Source organism: Rhinoderma darwinii, chromosome 9 (genome assembly GCF_050947455.1).
Source record: "Rhinoderma darwinii isolate aRhiDar2 chromosome 9, aRhiDar2.hap1, whole genome shotgun sequence".
Taxonomy (NCBI): domain Eukaryota; kingdom Metazoa; phylum Chordata; class Amphibia; order Anura; family Rhinodermatidae; genus Rhinoderma; species Rhinoderma darwinii.
In genome coordinates, this window is record NC_134695.1 from 31,758,711 (window position 1) to 31,779,590 (window position 20,880).

General features: G+C 43.3%; 1 protein-coding gene across 2 annotated transcripts in view; it reads right to left on the reverse strand.

Moving 5' to 3' along the window:
- Positions 1-20,880, reverse strand: part of VRK3 (VRK serine/threonine kinase 3) — a 109,071-nt gene that overhangs the window by 59,686 nt on the left and 28,505 nt on the right. For both annotated transcript variants that reach the window (XM_075837479.1, XM_075837478.1), the window contains 3 exons: positions 15,108-15,227; positions 7,436-7,582; positions 3,807-3,856 (listed from right to left, as the gene is read on the reverse strand). In XM_075837479.1, coding sequence (XP_075693594.1) covers positions 3,807-3,856; positions 7,436-7,582; positions 15,108-15,227 — 317 coding nt within the window. The remainder of the gene's footprint in view (positions 1-3,806; positions 3,857-7,435; positions 7,583-15,107; positions 15,228-20,880) is intronic.

A 20,880-nucleotide genomic window follows, 5' to 3' on the forward strand; every position in this document is an offset into this window, starting at 1 on the left:
CGCTATATGTACTGAGCTTGGTTCTGGTACTGTATATATGTCAGAGCTTGGTTCTGGATCTGTAGTTTACATAGGATATATTTATAATAACAAAATTGCAGGGCAGATGGATTTGTTCTCAATACATTGTAAATTTAATAGGAACCAGTCAGGTAGTTTTAATCCCTTGAACCGTCACGATGCGGTACTATATGACCTGACAATATTTCCAAAAATTCCCTTGTATGTTTTTTTCAGATGCAGAAAAATCATTAAAATCCACTTTTAAAACAGCACACACTATATGCTAATTACTCAGAGGGTCATGGGGCGGTGCCGCTATCCTGAAGAGTCACATAGTCCTGCCTCCAAACCCACCTTTCTATGTTTGAGTGACATCTCCCTGGCTGATACAACTTTCTCGGCTGCGGCATTGCCTTGTGGCACTATACACAAGGGGGAGCTGCGTGGCACTATACACAAGGGGGAGCTGCGTGGCACTATACACAAGGGGGGGGCTGCGTGGCACTATACACAAGGGGGGGCTGTGTGGCACTATACACAAAGGGAAGCTGTGTGGCACTATACACAGGGGGGAGCTGCTTAGCACTATACACAAGGGGGAGCTGTGTGGCACTACACACATGGGTGAACTGTATGTCGCTATTTACAAGGGGGAGGGCTGTGGCTCTATCTACAGGGGGCGGAGTGTGGCGCAACCTACAGGGGTCTGTGTGCTGCACTTTCTATTAAGGGGGGGCTATGAGCACAGTATACAAGGGAGTGGGGCTGTGTGGCCCTATATACAGTGGGAGCTGTACAGCGCTATATACAGTGGGGGCTTTATGGCGATATCTACAGGGAGGTTGTATGGCACAATCTACAAAGGGGAGGTGGAGGCGCTATCTACAAATGGGCTGTTACTGTCTATAGGCGGGTCTATATAGCACTGTCTACAGGTGGGCTGTATGGCACATTCTACAGGCGGCACTATTTATAAGGGGGGCATTAATAGCCAAGGGGTCATTAACAGGCATCCCAGTAGTTGAGAGGATTTGGTGTGGTGTCCTCTCTAGCTAAATAGGCCAGCAAAAGACCATTCTTATCCCCCTGCTCAAAAACCCTCTGCTGGGAATATAAGGTTTTCTTCTCGGTGAGTTCCATTCGTAAAACAATATATTCCCATTGCTTTGCCGTGAATGTAGTAAAGGCTGAGAAGTCTCTAGTTTTAAGATAACCAGTTCAGCCTCCAAGTCTGTACGCTGCCTTGAAAGGTCCTTCCTATGTGAAGAGGTTGCTCGTATGACCACCCCACTAATATATGCTTTGAAGGCATTCCATATCAAATTACTATCAGTCGAGCCTAGATTAGTTTTCCAAAAACCTGTAGTTTCTGCTTCTAAGGAAGACACTATCTCCGTGCAGGAGAGCCATAGGAGACTCAATCGCCATATTTTCCGTTTAGCAACTTCAGGGAACCCCCAAAGTGACCATGAGTGGAGAGTGGTCCACTATTCCCCGAGGAAGGTATTGTGCATCTACCACATATACCAGAGAGGCAGCATTTCTAAAAGCCAGGTCGATTCAGGAAAAGGACCTATGGGCGGGTGAGTGGCATAAATAAGTTAAGGATTGAGGGCAACGAGTCCGCCATATGTCCCGCAGGTGATAAGTGACAGCCCAATTAGCCAAAAGGGTACTACCTCCCGGGACTCCCCCCACTCTATCCAATTGAGAGCACAAGAATAGATTGAAATCCTCAAGGAGCAAAAAAGAGGAACTGGGTCAAAAACTCAGCTACCAGCAACATTATATCAGTAAGTAAGTGGACAGTGACCGGAGGGGGATTATAGACATTAACAATACTAAAGGATGTAAAATGGATCTGACATAGCATCACAATAAATCTTCCTCTAGGATCCGTTTTAAAGAGAACCTTTCACCTCCTTATACATGTGCAGCTGAGTGCAGAAAGTAATGGGGAGGGATGAACAAACCCTGGGACACTTTAAAAAAAAAATTCTACCTCCCTCCGTTATTTAAATATCGGTGCCGTTATATTTGGTGCCCGATATTTAAATAACCCCCTGAACGGTCAACGGGGTCTGTACTGGCAAGGGGGCGTGTTACTATGGCTGTGACACTGTCCAATCAGATATGGACAGTGTTACAGCAAGGGCGAGGAGAGAGTGTGCGTGCGCGCACGCTCTCACGGTTACTCTTCAGCTTTCAAGATTAGTCTTCTGCCGAACTGTCAAGGGGGCGTGTCACCGCTACGGACAGTGTAAGAGATATGGAGAGGGGAGCGTGCTCTCATGTCTTGTGAGAGATCAGTCTTGTACTTTGTCTGCCGAACTGGCAAGGGGGCGTGTCTCTGCTACGGACAGTGTAAGCGCTCCCCAGCTCTCATACTGTCCGTAGCAGTGACACGCCCTCTTGCGGCAGAAATACGTTCCATCCTTTACGGACCGAACATGCTCGTGTGAATCCAGCCTTACACTGTTCTGGTTCCGGTTCCGCCAGAAGTAGCCGCCTCCCGACTCAGAGATTTGGGTAAAAAAAGGCAGAAAACGTTCCCCCAGGTAGCGGGAACGTAGCAGAGTAGCCCCAGACGAAGGATAGAGGAAGATGGTAGGCTTCTCCAGCCTATAAATTAACTTTTAATTAGAAAAAATCCAGTCTAATGTTCTTATCTAGTCATTTAGCAATTAAATTAGGCATTATATTATTATAATTAGGGATGTCACGATACCAGAATTTTGATACCAATACTTTGTTTAGTATTGCGATTTCAATACCAATTTGCCAACAGTAATCAAAAAAAAAAAAAAAAGTTCTTCCATTTTCTGATGTGAGGCGCGAGGTGCGATGATGAATTTTTAATGTGCCTCCCATTAATAGTCATTAATCCCATCATGTTTCTCAGTCATAATGTTTTAATGTGTAAGGTACATGATGGGGTTAATTACTATTAATATGAGGCACATGGAGGTTAAATTCATCACACCTTGTGCCTCACAATAAGTGAAAGAAAACAGTTTTTATTTTATTTTTTTACAGCGTACACATCATAAATGATGCAAAACAATTGTTGTGAAGGTTATTACGGCCGCGCCAATACCCAATATGTGAATATTTTATGTATTGAGACTTATTTTAATGTTTATTGTAAAAAAGGTATATGTGTATTTTTTTTTATTTAACATTACTTTGTTTTTACTTTATTTTTTAAACTTTAATGTACTGGCATATATCTATATTACAGTACGGATAGTACCTAAGTATGCCCTAACAGGAAATATGGTAAGACAGCCCTGGGGTCCTTCAATGGACCCTGGGCTGTCTGCCCATTCATGGTATGTCCCTCAATCGCGTCACAGGGAATTTCTGTGACGCGATCCAAGGGGCATCCCCCTTCTCACTTCCTCTTGAACGCTGCAGTCAGCTTTGATCGCAGCATTCAGGAGAATAGCGGCGAAGAGGAGAGGTTTCGCTGATCTCCGCCGCTATGAAGCGGGGCTGCGGCTTTGTAATACAGCCATTGCCCCGCTCCCAACAGTAAGTCAGCAGGAGGTGATGCGGCCGGCGCTGCACTTTAATAAGCGGCGGCGCAGGCACGGAGGACAGAACAGGGGGTGTTTTGCAGTGCGCCCGCCATTTTGTCTTCAGTGCCGCCGCTCATTAGTGCAGCGCTGGCCGCATCACATCATCCTGACGGTGCGCACATGTCAGGACTCGGGAGCGGGGCAATGACTATCACACAGCCGCAGCCCCGCTCTCGTACATTAATGTGTTACTATACTGATTAGTTCTGTTAAATTACTTACCAATTTTAAGACACTGTGCTGCTTGTTGCCACTTTTGGATTGAGTATCCACTTGCAAAGGCAAAAAAAAAAAAAAAAAACATTTTTTTTTTAGGGAAAACCGATGTTAACAATTTGTAATACACAAAAATATTTTTCTCTGTCATAATAAAATTTAGACTACCACCATCCTTATTTCCAACACATTAACAGAAAATGAAACCCTTTGCGAATACACCATGTAAATTAACGGGGGTGCAGGGACTGGTCTTTGTGCCTTTAGCCCGTTAATTTAAGTGCCGAGTTTGATAGCAGTGTGAACTCCTGCACACACAGTGCCATCAGTAGGATCAAGCTGCCACAAGGACAGCCCGATCCCGCTCTGTGACAAGGAACTGAAATAATTAGTTCCCGGTCACAAAAAGTCACTAGGCAATGCCGTCACTTTATGATCAGTCTGACACCCACCATTCCTGAGAAGGAAGAGGCCTGCACAGCGACACTCCTCGATGTGTAGGGAACTGCAGCTAGCCCCATTAACTTAAAATGAGAGACTGTGCTGTAGTTCCCTGAATTGAGGGTCGCCTGGGCACCACTGTGAATGAAAAACCGTGTAGGGAAGGCGAAAAATCAGCGCTGTGTCCCCTTCATTATTGGTATCAGTGGGAGTGGGAGAGGAGTTAATTTACTAGGTGTGGGTGGGAAGAGGTTAATTTTCTGGAAATAAACAGGCTAAGGGAATGGTCCTTATGCCTGCAGCACTAATTAATTTTCGTATGCAGTTTGATAGCACTGTGCGCTCCTACACACAGTGCCATTCGCAGGATTGGGCTGTCATACTGACAACCCGATTCCGTACTGTGACAGGGTAATAACCGTATAATAACTGTTATTAATATCGATGCATGAACTTGTACTTTACTTAGATTTATTATTTGCACTGGCACATAAAAAGGCACAATCAGAAATAATTTATATGCAATGACACTTTAACGCGGTTAAATACATTACGGAAGCAGGGCCTTTTACATCTCTCCTTATAGCTGAGGTTGAGTTACTATGTTAATACTTTTTGTGGCATCGTCTCAAGACCTGAGGATTCCGATTTCTGACTGCTCCTCCCATCACATACCAGTGACCGCTGTACTTGCAGATCACCAAGGCAACGCATCTTTACGTCTCTGCGTACGCTGGGCCCTCCCCATGATGCATTGGTGTAGCGCAACGCCCATAGGTGCAGTAGCGGGATGCCGCAATGTGGGTAATGGGAGTGTGACAATCGAGACAGGCACCAGACTATTGGCGAGTGATTTGCCATCTCAATTGCTGCGATTAGGGATTGGACATATTATAGAGGCATTGTTGCAGCCACTAAAACATACTCCTAGGAAAAAGCTAGCCTGAAACGCGCGTTGGATTCTAGTGTGGTCGGAATACACTCTAGTCACGTAACATACCCACTTCAGCTAATACTTATTTCACACTTATCAAACCAATTCTAGTCACTTTATCAAAGTAGTTGTTTATATATGTTCAGGTTGAAAAGGTATAGAATAGGTATAGGGATGTATTTGAGTACTTACCCTATATCAATGGACAGGGGCGTAGCTAGGAAAGACTGGGCCTCATAGCAATCTTTTGACTGGGGCCCCCTCCCTCCCCTGGGTGCCACACAACACCCCCTTGTAGATAGCGCCATACACAGCCCCCTGTATATAGAACCATACAGCCCCCCTGTAGATGGCGCTTTATACACGAAGGGGGCTGTATGGCACCATACAGCCCCCCTGTATATAGCGCCATACAGCCCCCCTGTATATAGCGCCATACAGCCCCCCCTGTATATAGCGCCATACAGCCCCCCCTGTAGATAGTCATACAGCCCCCCTGTATATAGCGCCATACAGCCCCCCCTGTATATAGCGCCATACAGCCCCCCCTGTAGATAGTCATACAGCCCCCTTCCTGTATATAGCATCCTACAGCCCCCTGTACATAGCACCAGACAGCCCCCTGTATATAGCACCATACAGCCCCCCTGTAGATAACGCCACAGCCCCCCTTGTAGATCATGCCATACAGCCCCCCTGTAGATAACGCAATACAGCCCCAACCCCAAAAAAACACGGCCTATAGTTTGTCCTACAAACGACATGTATCCCCTATCCACAGGATAGGGGATACATGTGTGATCGCTGGCAGCGATAAGGAGAACGGGGGACCGAAAGTCCCCGGAAGTTCTCCATGAGAAGCCTCAGACTTCTCGCACAAGTGCAACCGGTGCACAATTAATTTCTAGAGGACTGCCGACACAGACCCTGGAAGTCCGAGGTTTCTCATGGAGAACTTCCGGGGACTTTCGGTCCCCCGTTCTCCTGATCGCTGCCAGCGATCACACATGTATCCCCTATCCTGTGGATAGGGGATACATGTCTTTTGTAGGAACAACCCATTTAATGGCAGAGCGGGGAGATACCTCCCTGCTCTGCCGTAGTGTTGAGTGGCGTCGCGCTGTAGCAGTCAAAGCGGCTGCTAGCGGAGCCTCCGGTCATGGAGCAGCTGCTACGGCAGTAGTTAAAGAGGCTCTGTCACCAGATTTTGCAACCCCTATCTGCTATTGCAGCAGATAGGCGCTGCAATGTAGATTACAGTAACGTTTTTATTTTTAAAAAACGAGCATTTTTGGCCAAGTTATGACCATTTTCGTATTTATGCAAATGAGGCTTGCAAAAGTACAACTGGGCGTGTTGAAAAGTAAAAGTACAACTGGGCGTGTATTATGTGCGTACATCGGGGCGTGTTTACTACTTTTACTAGCTGGGCGTTGTGTATAGAAGTGTCATCCACTTCTCTTCACAACGCCCAGCTTCTGGCAGTGCAGCACTGTGACGTCACTCACAGGTCCTGCATCGTGTCGGCACCAGAGGCTACAGATGATTCTGCAGCAGCATCGGCGTTTGCAGGTAAGTCGATGTAGCTACTTACCTGCAAATGCTGATGCTGCTGCAGAATCAAGTGTAGCCTCTGGTGCCGACACGATGCAGGACCTGTGAGTGACGTCACAGTGCTGCACTGCCAGAAGCTGGGCGTTGTGAAGAGAAGTGGATGACACTTCTATACACAACGCCCAGCTAGTAATCGTAGTAAACACGCCCCGATGTACGCACATAATACACGCCCAGTTGTACTTTTACTTTTCAACACGCCCAGTTGTACTTTTGCAAGCCTCATTTGCATAAATACGAAAATGGTCATAACTTGGCCAAAAATGCTCGTTTTTAAAAAATAAAAACGTTACTGTAATCTACATTGCAGCGCCTATCTGCTGCAATAGCAGATAGGGGCTGCAAAATCTGGTGACAGAGCCTCTTTAAGCCACTGTCAATGGACAAACATATGTAAGTACAATACCTAGCTTTCAAAGTTTAGGACAAGATTTTAACAATATTTTACATTTGATCAAGAGTTTTTACAAATAGTTACTGGAAATTATAGAACCTTTTTAAAATAGAATAGTAACTATGAGTCATTGCTGACATAGTCTTCAAATCAAAGGTCACTTGCAGTTTATTAATGTAATGGAAATATGTGTAACTGATGAAATATAAATAATATACAAAAAAAAACAACATAAAAAAACAAAAAAGATACCTTCATAATAAAAGCCAGTCTTCTCCTTTGTCAAGAGCTTAGTTAGGACCCACTTGGTGGTTTTGTTATTATCAGTCAAAACATAATTTTCTGGGAGCGGCTGCACCTGCACATTCTTAGCTTTCTTAGACCTTGGGCTCATTTCACCTTTAAAAAAAAACAAAACATTTAAAAAATAAATAGAGATAATACACAGTTCAGAATTAGACATCTTTTAAGCCTCGAGTACTTTCACACATGCCGAATGGCACCATCTGGTTTCACCTGTAGAAGCCGTGTGGCCAAAAACCACGGCAATTCAAATAGAATAAAAGAGGAATTAGTAATTCTGCCTTAAAAACACAGAAAATAGCACCAAAATTAAAAGGTTTGTTTTTTTTTTCTTTTAAATTCTTTTTATTGACCATGTTGCAAACCGAAGTAACAAGAATACACCAAAAAAAAAACATCAATTGTACATTTGACAAAAGGTGTCTGTTCTCACAGCTATAAATGTAATTATATTGTCAGCATTACCATTGCGAATGTATAAAATCGAAATTAAGGGTAAGAAAAATAAGAAGGGGAGGGAAAGAAAATGGGAAAGAAAATAAACATAAAGATACAGACTGTTGTCAACAACATAATCAAATGTCTACGTCACATCATGAACCAGGAGTACAATAATAAGTAAGATTATCATTTAACAAACTAAAATGTCTATTACTCAAAGACAAATCACAATGTGTCGATTACGTGTCGTGAGTCAACAGCATCCATAGAGCTCCGCCAGGGATCCCATATTTTATAGAACTTATCTGGACATCCTCGATGTTGATTCACTAGGCGTTCATAAGAAATAATAGTATTTACAAGCGACTTCCACGCCATTATCGATAGTTGCCTATCCGCCATCCAATGCATTGCAATTGTCTTTCTGGCTAGAAATAAAGATTCTTGTAGGAATATGCGTATGTAATGTGTCCAACGTTCATCTAAAATGCCAAATAGTGCTATTTTTGGTTCATTCGGTATAGGAAGGGATATCAGGGATGTCAGGACGGAGAATACCCATGTTCAGAAAGCAGAAATATAGGGGTAATCCCATGCTAAATGACAGAAATCCACCTCTAAACAATAACACCTGCGACACGTAGAGGTGGGACTCTGCCCATATGGAATAATCTAATGGGAGTAAGATAAGCCTGGTGCACAAAACATAACTGGATTAGTCTAGTCTATTGTTAATCGAGGGAGATACAGTCAAATGGGAATTTAACATATCAGACTTCTCGTCAAGGGAAAGGTCCGGGATTTGAGATAACCATTTATCAAATACTGGTAATGGAGTTGAAGCAACCTTGGCTGACAGCAGATGTGTGTATAACGCTGAAATTAGGCCTTTAGGTCCTTGTGATTTTAAAATACCTATTAGGGGGTATTTAGAGATGGTAGTCTCTTTAGACGGGAACTGGGTTTTCACGGCATGTCTGAGTTGAAGGTACCTATACCATTGCACCTGCGGGAGTTGGTAAATCTCTTGTACCTGTAGAAAAGAGAGAAATGAGCCATTCCGAAATTTGTCATCCACCCTGGTCACCCCAAGTCTTTCCAGAATTGTGGGTCCAGAATAGTCTGTAAGGAGGGTCCAGTTTGGTTATGCCATAAGGGCAATTCAGGAAGAGTGTCTTTATACAGTAAAAGGCGTTTAGATGTTTGCCATCCCTCTAAGGCCACACAACATGTATGGGAAGTAACACTGACCTACTTGTAAAGGCAGGATATTCCAAAAAACTAATAAGGCTCCTACCTGCCACCTGAGAAGCCAAATAATAATTGGTAACAGACGTCGGCAAGCTGGCCTGCAAGGTGGTACATATGTATGTCTGAAAGAGCCATGCCACCATCCAATTTGGGTCATTGTAATGTAGTAAATTAGAGTTTTGAATGGGAGGAACCCCCCAAAAAAAATAAGTAAAGAATTAAGTGTGCGAAAAAAGGACAAAGGGACCTTAACAGGCATATGTTGCAATATATAGGCATTTAGGTTGTACGACCACTTTAATCAAATTAATGCGCCCTGCCACCGATAAAGGCAGTTTGGACCATAGTTTTAATTTTAACCCTATCGAGGACAGTAGTGGAACGATGGGTTCAGATTTCGTATCAACATGGCTAAGAACCATAGTAATGCCCAAGTATTTAAATTTGTTAACTACTGCGAAGCCTAATGTGCTTATGGACTGAAGCACAGGTCTCAGAAGCAAAGGAGCACCTAGTGGATTTTGGGGCCTCCTTTTTATTAGAAAACATTTTAGGCTTCATCTCAGGTTTGAAGGGCTCTTGCGGTGCCAAAACAGTGGAAATCCCCCAAAAGTGATCCAATTTGGGAAACTAGACCCCTTAAGGAAATTATCTAGAGGTATAGCGAGCATTTTGACCGCACAGGTCTATTACAGAAATTATTGGTAGTAGACAGTGAAAATGAAAATCTACAATCTGTCAAAGAGAATGTAGGTTTAGCTATTTTTTCTCATTTCCACAAGGACTAAAAGGAGAAAAAGCACCCCAAAATTTGTAAAGCAATCTCTCCGGAGTAAAACAATACCCCACATGTGGTCCTAAACGGCTGTTTCGACACACAGCAGGGCTTAGAAGGGAAGGAGCGCCATTTGGCTTTTGGAGCTCAAATTTATCAGAAATGGTTTGCAGACGATATGTCAAATTTGCAAAGCCCTGAAGGGACAAAACAGTGGAAAAAGTGACTTCATTTAGGAAGCTACACGCCTTGAAGAATCCATCTAGGGGTGTAGTGAGCATTTTGACCCCACAGGTGTTTCACAGATTTTATTAGAATTGGGCAGTAAAAAAATAAATAAAAAATAAAATAAAATCCTTTTTCTTCAATAAGATGTAGATTTAGCTAAAATGTTTTCATTTTCTCAGCAAATAAAGGAAAACAAGAACCCCAACATTTGTAAAGAAATTCCTCCCGAGTACGGTAGTACCCCATATGTGGTCATAAACTGCTGTTTGGGCACAACGTAGGGCTCAGAAGGGGCGGAGTGCCATTTGGCTTTTGCAATACAGATTTTGCTGGATTGGTTTCTGGGCGTTATGTCGCATTTGCAAAGCCCCTGTGGGACCAAAACAGTACAAACTAGGGATGCACGATGCATCGAAACTTCGATACTGTGCATCCCCAAAAGGTTCGATACCGTTGTTTCATGTATTTCGATACTTAGCTGTGCACCCCCATGTTCTGTCTTCAGTGCCTGAGCCGCCGCTTACTAGTGCAACGCCGCCCGCATCACATCATGCTGACTGCGTGCACACTTACTGTCAGGAATGTATTACACAGGCGCAGCCCCGCTCTATCACAGCGGAGATCAGAGAAACCTCATCTCCGCCGCTATTCTCCTGAATGCTGCGATCAAAAATGAACGCAGCATTCAAGAGGAAGTGAGAAGGGGGGGATGCCCCTTGGATCGCATCACAGGAATCCCTGTGACGCATTGAGGGACATACCATATATGGGCAGACAGCCCAGGGTCCATTGAAGGACCCCAGGGCTGTCCTACCATATTTCCTGTTGTTAGGGCATACTTCGGTATGTCCTAACAACTGCCTGTGTACTATCAGTACACAGGCCTAATGTACTGGCATATATCTGCTATATGCCAGTACATTAGAGTTTAAAAATAAAGTAAAAACAAAAGTAATATTAAATTAAAAAAATACACATACACCTTTTTTACAATAAACATTAAAATAAGTCTCAATACATAAAATATTCACATATTGGGTATTGGCGCGGCCGTAATAACCTTCACAACAATTGTTTTGCATCATTTATGATGTGTACGCTGTAAAAATCATAAAATAAAACCTGCTTTCTTTCACTTATTGTGGGGCACAAGGTGTGATGAATTTAACCTCCATGTGCCTCACATTAATAGTAATTAACCCCATCATGTACCTCACACATTAACCCATTATGACTGAGAAACATGATGGGGTTAATTACTATTAATGTGAGGCACCATTCAAAATTCATCACACCACGCGCCTCACATCAGAAAACGGAAGAACTTTTTATTTTTTTTATTACAGTTGGCAAAGTATCGTTTTGCCATCGAAATCGCAATACTAAACGAAGTATCGGTATCGAAGTCCAAATTCTAGTATTGTGACATCCCTAGTACAACCCCCCCAGAAGTGACCCCATTTTAGAAACAACACCGCTCAAGGTAATCACCTAGGGGCATAGTGAGCATGTTCACCCGCATGTGTTTTGCAGAAATGAGGGTGCACTCGATGTTGCAGAGAGAAAATTGGATTTTTTTCCATACATATGCCAATATGTGGTGCCCAGCTTATGCCACCATAACAAGACCGCTCTCTAATTATTATGCAGTTTTCCCGGTTTTAGAAAAACCCTACATATGGCCCTAATCTTTTGCCTGGACATTCGACCAGGCTCAGGAGTGAAAGAGTACGGCTGGGTTCACACGACCTATTTACAGCCTCGTCAAAAGAAGTGCAGGACACTTCTTGGGACGTAATTGGAGACGTTTTCATTGACTCCAATGAAGAACAGCTCCAAATTACGGACGTAAAAGACGCCCCCCGCAAAACACGATTACTTGCAATTACGTCTCAAATTCAGGAGCTATTTTCTCCTGAAAACAGCTCCGTAATTTCAGACGTAATTGCAGTTATCGTGTGCACATACCCGATCATGCGAAATTGAGGCCTAATTTGGCGACGTACAAAGTATTGATTCACAATTGCAGAGGCTCGAATGTGAAATAATAAAATAAACTCCTGAGAAGTGACCCCATTTTGGAAACTGCACCCATCAAGGCATTTATTAAGAGGTGTAGTGAGCATCTTCAACCCACAGGTATTTTTCATAAATGATTGCGCTGCGGAAGGTGCAAAGTAAAAATTAAAATTTCTCCCTAGATGTGACATTTCACAATAAAATTACTTTTGTAAAAAGAATGTATTTTTCCTGTCGCCACGTTGTAAGAGCCATAACGGTTTAATTTTTTTTGTTAACGGAGCTGTATGAGGGCTTGTTTTTTTACCAGACAAGCTATAGTTTTTACAGGTACAATTTTTGGACACATGCGACATTTTGATCACTTTTTATTTACATTTTTGGAAGACAAAGTGACCAGAAAAACAGCAATTATGGCAGTATTATTTACGGCGTTCACTGCGCGGGATAAATAACATAATATTTTTATAGTTCAGGTCGTTACGGTCGCAGTGATACCAAATATCTATGGCTTTATAATTTTTTTCAATAATAAATGACTTGATAAGGGAAAAAGGGCGATTGTGTTTTAGTTCATTACTTGAAATTTTTATTGTATTTTTTACAACTTTTATTTTTACACTTTTCTTTAGTCCCACTTGGGGATTTGAAGCTGAAACTGTTTGATCGATGTTCTAATACATTGCACTACCTATGTAGTGCAATGTATTATAAAGGTCAGTTGTACAATGACAGCAAGCCGATCAGGCTCCGCCTCCGGTCAGGGCCTAATCGGCTTCCGTAATTGCAGTCAGGAGGCCATTGTTAGGCATCCTGTTGCCATAGTAGCAGTCGGCAGCCTTGCTATCGGATGGCATGGCTGCCGATTTTCTACAAACCACTAAGATGCAGCGATTGCTTTGGATCGCTGCATCTAAGGGGTTAATGGCAGGAATCGGTGCTAGCTAACCGTAACATACAGCGGAAACCCACTGCTGGTGACGCCGGCTCAGCTTCTGAGCCGGAAGCTGAGGCGGTGACATCTTGCCGATGGTACCGGAAGCCTTTTAGGCCCAGCCTCCGAGCGGGGAATAGGAGGCTTCCGTTGCTGGCAGACCGGGAGGCCAGTATCAGGCCTCCGGTTGCCATTGCAGCCACCGGCAACCCAGCGATCACGTTGCTGGGGTGCCGGTGGCTAAAAAACCCTCACATGCTGCGATCTCTATTAAACGCAGCATCTGAGGGCTTAAATCGGCCGGATCGGAGGCTAGTCCGGTCCTGGCCGTAACATCAGGGTGCCAGCTGTAACATACAGCTGGCACCCGGCGGTGATGGCGCTGGCTCAGCTTCTTAGCTAGCTCCATCACCATCACGTACAGTTAAGTGGGAATGCGCTAACACACTAGAGCCCATGACGTAACTGTACGTGACTTTGCGGGAAGGGGTTAACGGTGGTGTACTTCCCAGGCATAAATCCAGTCTGACCTGGGTGAATAATTGTTAGAATGACTTGATTCAATCGCTTAGCTAATATTTTAGTGAGGATTTTATAGTCTATATTGATTAATGAAATTGGTCTAGAGGAGCTACAGTCTTCAGGGTTTTCATCAGGTTTAAGTAGTACTATAACCGAAGCATCGTAAAACGTAGAAGGGAGAGAACCAGTAGTCAAAGCTTGGTTAAGGGTATCAAGTAGGAGTGGGCCTATGCGCTCCTGGTACCTCCCATATATTTCTATTGGAAGCCCGTCAGTGGCCGGGGATTTATTAGGTGCCATATCTCGGATAGCCTCCTGTAATTCTTCTAAGGTAATAGGGGCATCTAGTCCAGTCATTTGAGTTGCTGATAAGGTAGGAAAGGTGAGATCCTGTAAATATTTCAAGACATCTGCTGCAGAGTGATTTATAGAAGAACTATACAGGGTAGCATAATAATCCTTAAATCTGGTAGTAATGGCCCATGCCTCAGTTAGTATGGAACCCCCAGGGTCCCGAATCTACAATATACTATTAGATCCACTCTCTCGCCTTATTAAATGTGCCAATAGCTGGCTCGATTGATTCCCCATCTGAAAACAGTATTTTCGGGTAAAAAATTAAACAGCTTACGTTTTATCTTGAGATGTTTTTGAGGTGTACATAAACGGGACAGACCCAACCAACTAGCCTTATGAGTATCTGTAGGGTCAGAAACAGAGTGATTTGACATCGTTTACTTTCTGCTGTAGATCTAGGTATGAATGATCTGTGGTTTTCTTAATATATAAAATTGTGGACCTCAAACAACCACGCAGATAAGCTTTGAATGTGTCCCATCTGAAGGAGTGGGGAGTCGAGGAATCATTGGCACATAAACATTGTTCAATTTTGTCCGGTATACGATCGGATGGGCCCATAAGAGTCAGCCAATATGGATGTATCTTCCAATTAGGCAAGATACTTTGGCCTGGGACTGGGAATTCCAGTCGAAGCACCACCGCACTATGATCGGAAATCCCTCTATGGGAAATCGAGAAGGTATACTAGGTTATTTTTTTTCTTTGTTTCTTTTAAAAGGACAGGTCCCACTTCACATGAAACTTTGCGCGCAGTGGAGAGTTACTGCTGAAAAACATACACAGTTATGCCACACAAGTGTGGGAATGGATTCTCTGGCTGATTCTGTCAGGACTTACGCCATGGAGCTACTCGTCCCTTCATGATCTAGCTCTTTTCACCAATCCTCCCCTACACCTGGCTGCAGTACCATATCAGCAGTGGGAGATATGGTCATGGAGGTGTGATGGAATAAGCATCTGTTTGTCTCTACTTTATTTGCTGTATACATTTATTTTTAGAACATAGATCCTTTATAAGGCTTGATACACCACGACATTTTGGTCTATCAAGACGGAAGTAAATAAGAACATCTCCCATTGAAAACACTTACTCAGAATGACTGATGGAGATTCAGTTGTTCTCGCTTGTTCCTTCTCTGGGGTACAGCTTTTCGTGGAAGCAATCCTTGGTGAGATTGATACATTTCTTTCCATGCATTCTCTTTTACCAGCTTTTAAAACAAACAGTTGTAATATATTAGTATTTTCATTTATTACAACATCTGAGCTGAAAATCCATCAACTATTTAGGATTTAAAAAGTGCCAAAATATATTTTACAGCACACATGAGATTCAGAAAACTTAGGATCCTTATGCGGTCATTAAATGTAACATTAGTGGGAAGAAGTCCCATAGAGAGTAATGTGGGTTTTCAACATCTGGAAACTAAAACGCTATAAATTCTTGTTTTCTTAGTCTACTAGTTTTTTTAAGTCCAGAAGCCACCACTCTCCAACAGTTTCAGTAAGAGCGTAAAAACTTTGAGAGTTGTGCTGCCTGATCTAAATATGTTTTGGGTGGTGGATCCAATGACTTCCAATCTCCCAGAGATTGCTGAATGTTCTACTCAAAGGCCAGTTTCTAGTTTTTTTTAAATGGATTTCTCATTTTAGGAAGAAAGTCTATTTGCCCTAATGTTATTAAATGGGGTTGTCCCACGAACAAAAAGTATGTTTATTCATTATGGAAAGTTAAAGAGAACCTTTCACCTCCCCAAACATGTGCAGCATGTTATAGGAAAGGCTTCACAAACACGGTCCCACATAAAATTATTTTTCTAACTACCTCCCTTATTACATATCATTGCCGTTATATTTGGCACCCAATATGTAAATAAGCCCCTGAACAGTCAATGGGGCGTTTCTAACTAACTAAAAGGCAAGGGGGCGTGATGTCTGAACTCTAAAACTATCCAATTAGCTGCGGACAGTGTCAGGGCGGCTTGCGCGGTGTTCCCTCCCGCGAGAACACACACAGACTTGGTGGTTGTGCTGCAGATAGCATGTGCACGCCCGCGCACTCATGCATGCGCGCACGGCCGTTCGCTCATCAACGTCAGCACTCCCGCTGCGACAGAACGAGAAGAGACGAGGAGGAGAAGCAGAGACATGGAAAAGAAGCAGAGACGAGGAGAAGGAGGAGACAAAGAGATCTACTTACATCCGTCTGTGTGCGCGCGAACGGCCGTGCGTGCTTGCGCGCCCACGCTATCTGCAGCACAACCATCCAGTCTGTGTGTGTTCTCGCGGTAGGGAACACAGCGCAAGCCGCCCTGACACTGTCCGCAGCGGATTGGACAGTGTCAGAGCGAAGACATCGCGCCCCCTTGCCTTTTAGTTAGTTAGAAACGCCCCATTGAAAGTTTTTTTCCATAGATATGCCAATATGTGGTGCCCAGCTTATGCCACCATAACAAGACAGCTCTCTAATTATTATGCTGTTTTCCCGGTTTTAGAAACACCCTACATGTGGCCCTAATCTTTTGCCTGGACAGTCGTCCAGGCTCAGGAGTAAAAGAGTACCATGCGAAATTGAGGCCTAATTTGGCGACTTACAAAGTATTGGTTCACAATTGCAAAGGCTCTAATGTGAAATAATAAAATAAAACTCCTGAGAAGTGACCCCATTTTGGAAACTGCACCCATCAAGGCATTTATTAAGAGGTGTAGTGAGCATCTTCAACCCACAGGTATTTTTCATAAATGATTGCGCTACGGAAGGTGCAAAGTAAAAATTTAAATTTCTCTCCTTTTTTCCTGTCGCCACGTTGTAAGAGCCATAGCTTTTTAATTTTTCGTCGATGGAGCTGTATGAGGGCTTGTTTTTTGCTATGGATTTTATAGGTACCATTTTTGGACATATGCGACTTTTTGATCACTTTTTATTTACATTTTTGGAAGACAAAGTGACCAAAAAAACAATAATTCTGGCAGTATTTTTTAGTTTTTTTTTACGGCGTTCACTGCGCGGGATAATAATAATAATAATAATAATAATAATCTTTATTTATATAGCGCCAACATATTTCGCAGCACTTTACAATTTAGAGGGGACATGAAACAAACAATATCAGACATTACATAGTGACAAAGATCATTTACAGTTCAAACATGGAGAGTGAGGACCCTGCTCGCAAGAGCTTACAATCTATGAGGAAATAAAGGAGACACAAAGTGTAACAGTGTTTGTTCTGTACAATGGTCCGGCCATTTTTATACACATGCGGTGGTAACATAAAGCTGCATGAGCCGGTCACCAGCCAGTATCCGTGTATGACGGACATGAAGGGGAGGAGTGTGAGGGAATCTTATTCTGATGACTAATCTAAATGGAGGGCCATGGAAAGGAGTCAGATTAGGGAATGTTATAGGCCTGTCTAAATAGATGTGTTTTCAGGGCACGTTTAAAACTGTGGATATTGGGAATTAATCTGATTGTCTGGGGTAGCACATTCCAGAGGACGGGTGCAGCACGAGAGAAATCCTGGAGACGGGAGTGGGAGGTTCAGATTATGGAGGATTTTAATCTAAGGTCGTTGGCAGAACGTAGAGCCCGAGTAGGGTGGTAGACAGAGATGAGGGAGGAGCTGTAAGGAGGTGCAGCACTGTGGAAAGCTTTGTGGGTGAGAGTAATAAGTTTGAATTTTAGTCGGAAGGGGATGGGCAACCAGTGCAGTGACTGGCACAGATTAGAGGCGTTGGTGTAGCGGTTGGTCATAAAGATGAGCCTGGCTGCTGCATTGAGGATAGATTGGAGAGGGGAGAGTTTAGTGAGGGGAAGACCGACTAGTAATGAGTTACAGTAGTCAAGACGAGAGTGAATAAGAGCAACAATGCGAGTTTTCGCGGTTTCCTCCGTAAGAAAAGAGCGGATTCTGGAGATGTTTTTGAGGTGAAAATGACAGGAGCGTGAAAGTGATTGTATGTGAGGAGTAAAGGAAAGATCTGAGTCAAAAATAACCCCGAGACAGCGGGCGTGCTGCTTAGGAGTGATGGTAGTGCCACACACAGAGATGGAGACATCAGGTTTAGGGAGGTTAGTAGATGGTGGGAACACAAGGAGCTCAGTTTTAGAAAGATTCAGTTTCAGATAGAGAGAGGACATGATGTTAGAGACAGCGGACAGACAAGTACTGGTGTTCTGTATTAGAGCAGGGGTGATGTCACGGGAAGAGGTATATAATTGGGCGTCATCAGCGTAGAGATGGTACTGGAAGCCAAATCTGCTGATGGTTTGTCCAATAGGAGCTGTGTAGAGAGAAAAGAGCAGCGGACCTAGGACTGATCCCTGCGGAACCCCGATAGCAAGGGGAAGATGAGAAGAGGTGGAACCAGCAAATGACACACTGAACGAGCGGTCAGAAAGATAGGAGGAAACCCAAGAGAGAGCCGCGTCCTTGAGGCCAATAGAGTGGAGCATGTTAAGTAGGAGTTTGTGGTCTACAGTGTCAAAGGCTGCAGAGAGATCCAAAAGAATAAGGAGAGAGGATTTACCGTCCGATTTAGCCACCAAGAGATCATTTGAGACTTTAGTAAGGGCAGTTTCTGTGGAGTGTAGAGTGCGGAAACCAGGCTAAATAACAGAATATTTTTATAGTTCAGGTGGTTATGGTCGCAGCGATACCAAATATGTATGGCTTTATTATTTTTTTCAATAATAAATGACTTGATAAGGGAAAAAGGGCGATTGTGTTTTAGTTCATTACTTGAAACTTTTATTGTATTTTTTACAACTTTTATTTTTACACTTCTCTTTAGTCCCGAATGGGGATTTGAAGCTGCAACTGTTTGATTGATGTTCTAACACATTGCACTACCTATGTAGTGCAATATATTAGAAATGTCAGTTGTTCAATGACCGCAAGCCGATCAGGCTCCGCCTCCGGTCGGGGCCTAATCGGCTTCCGTACTGGCAGTCAGGAGGCCATTGTTAGGCATCCTGTTGCCATAGTAGCAGTCGGCAGCCTTGCTATCGGATGGCAAGGCTGCCGATTTGCTACAAACCACTAAGATGCAGCGATTGGTTTGAATGTCAGGAATCGGAGCTAGCTAACCGTAACATACAGAGGACACCCACTGCTGGTGACGCCAGCTCAGCTTCTGAGCCGGAAGCTGAGGCGGCGCCATCTTGCAGATGGTACCGGAAGCCTTTTAGGCCCCGCCTCCGAGCGGGGAATAGGAGGCTTCCGTTGCTGGCAGACCGAGAGGCCAGTATTAGGCCTCCGGTTAAAATTGCAGCCACCGGCAACCCAGCGATCACGTTGCTGGGGTGCCAGTGGCTAAAAAACGCTCACATGCTGCAATCTCTATTGACCGCAGCATCTGAGGGCTTAATCGGCCGGATCGGAGGCTAGCTCTGGTCCTGGCCGTTACATCAGGGTGCCAGCTGTAACATACAGCTGGCACCCCGCGGTGATGGCGCGGGCTCAGCTCCTGAGCTAGCTCCATCACCAACTGTACGTGATTTTGCGGAAAGGGATTAACGGTGGTGGACTTCCCAGGTATAAATCCAGTCTGATCTGGGTGAAAAATTGTTAGAATGACTTGATTCAATCGCTTAGCTAATATTTTAGTGAGGATTTTATAGTCTACATGAGGGGTCTCAAACTCGGTCAGGTAAGTGGGCCACATATAGAAAAAATGGGAAGTTGACGGGCCGCATTACTTTCATATTTGATACAATACAAAATTATTGTTAATCAATTAGTTATTTGAACTACTGTAACACTATTACTATAATAATAATACTACAGTTTAACCCCTTAATGACCAGCCTATTTTGGACCTTAATGACCAAGCTATTTTTTAAGTTTTTCAATCGTCGCATTCCAAGAGCTATAACTCTTTTATTTTTGCGTCGACATAGCTGTATAAGGTCTTGTTTTTTGCGGGACAAGTTGTATTTTTTAATAGCACAATTTTGAGGTACATAGAATTTATTGATTAACTTTTATTAACTTTTTTTGAGGGGGGGGGGGAATAGAAAAAAATCTGAAATTTCGCCACTCTTTTTTGCGCCCTAAATCTACGCCGTTTACCGTGTAGTATAAATAACAATAACTTTATTCAGCGGGTTGTTACGATTGCAACGATACCAAATTTGTATAGTTTTTGTATGTTTTACTACTTTTACACAGTAAAAACGCTTTTTTTTAAAAATTATTTGTTTTTGTGCCTCCATATTTGAAGAGCCGTAAAGTAGTTTTTTTTTCGCCGATGCGGTTGTATGAGGGCTTTTTTTTTTTGCAGGAATACTTGTAGTTTTTATTGGTACCATTTTGGAGTAGATGCGACTTTTTGATCACTTTTTAATCACATTTTTTTAAAGTCAGGATTCACAGAAAACAGCAATTTTTCTGCCGTTTTTTATTTATTTTTTTACGGCGTTCACCGTGCGGGTTAAATAATGTAATAGATTTATAGTCGGGGTCGTTACGGACGCGGCGATACCAAATATGTGTAACTTTTTTACTTTATTTTGTTTTTTTAATAGTAAAGCAGTTTGTAAGGGGAAAAGTGGGTTTATCATTTTTTTTTATTAACTTTATTAAACTTTTTTTTTTACTAGTCCCATTAGGGGACTTTAATATGCGATTCTGCGATCGCTATTATAATACACTGCAATACTTTTGTTTTAAACGGACAGGCATCTGCTAGGTCATGCCTCCGGCATGATCTAGCAGGCATTCATTACAGGCAGACCTGGGGGCCTTTATTAGGTCCCCGGCTGCCATTAGAGACACAGACACTCGGCGATCGTATCGCCGGGTGTCGGTGGGAGAGAGAGGGAGCTCCCTCCCTCTCTCCAAAACCACTCAGATGTGG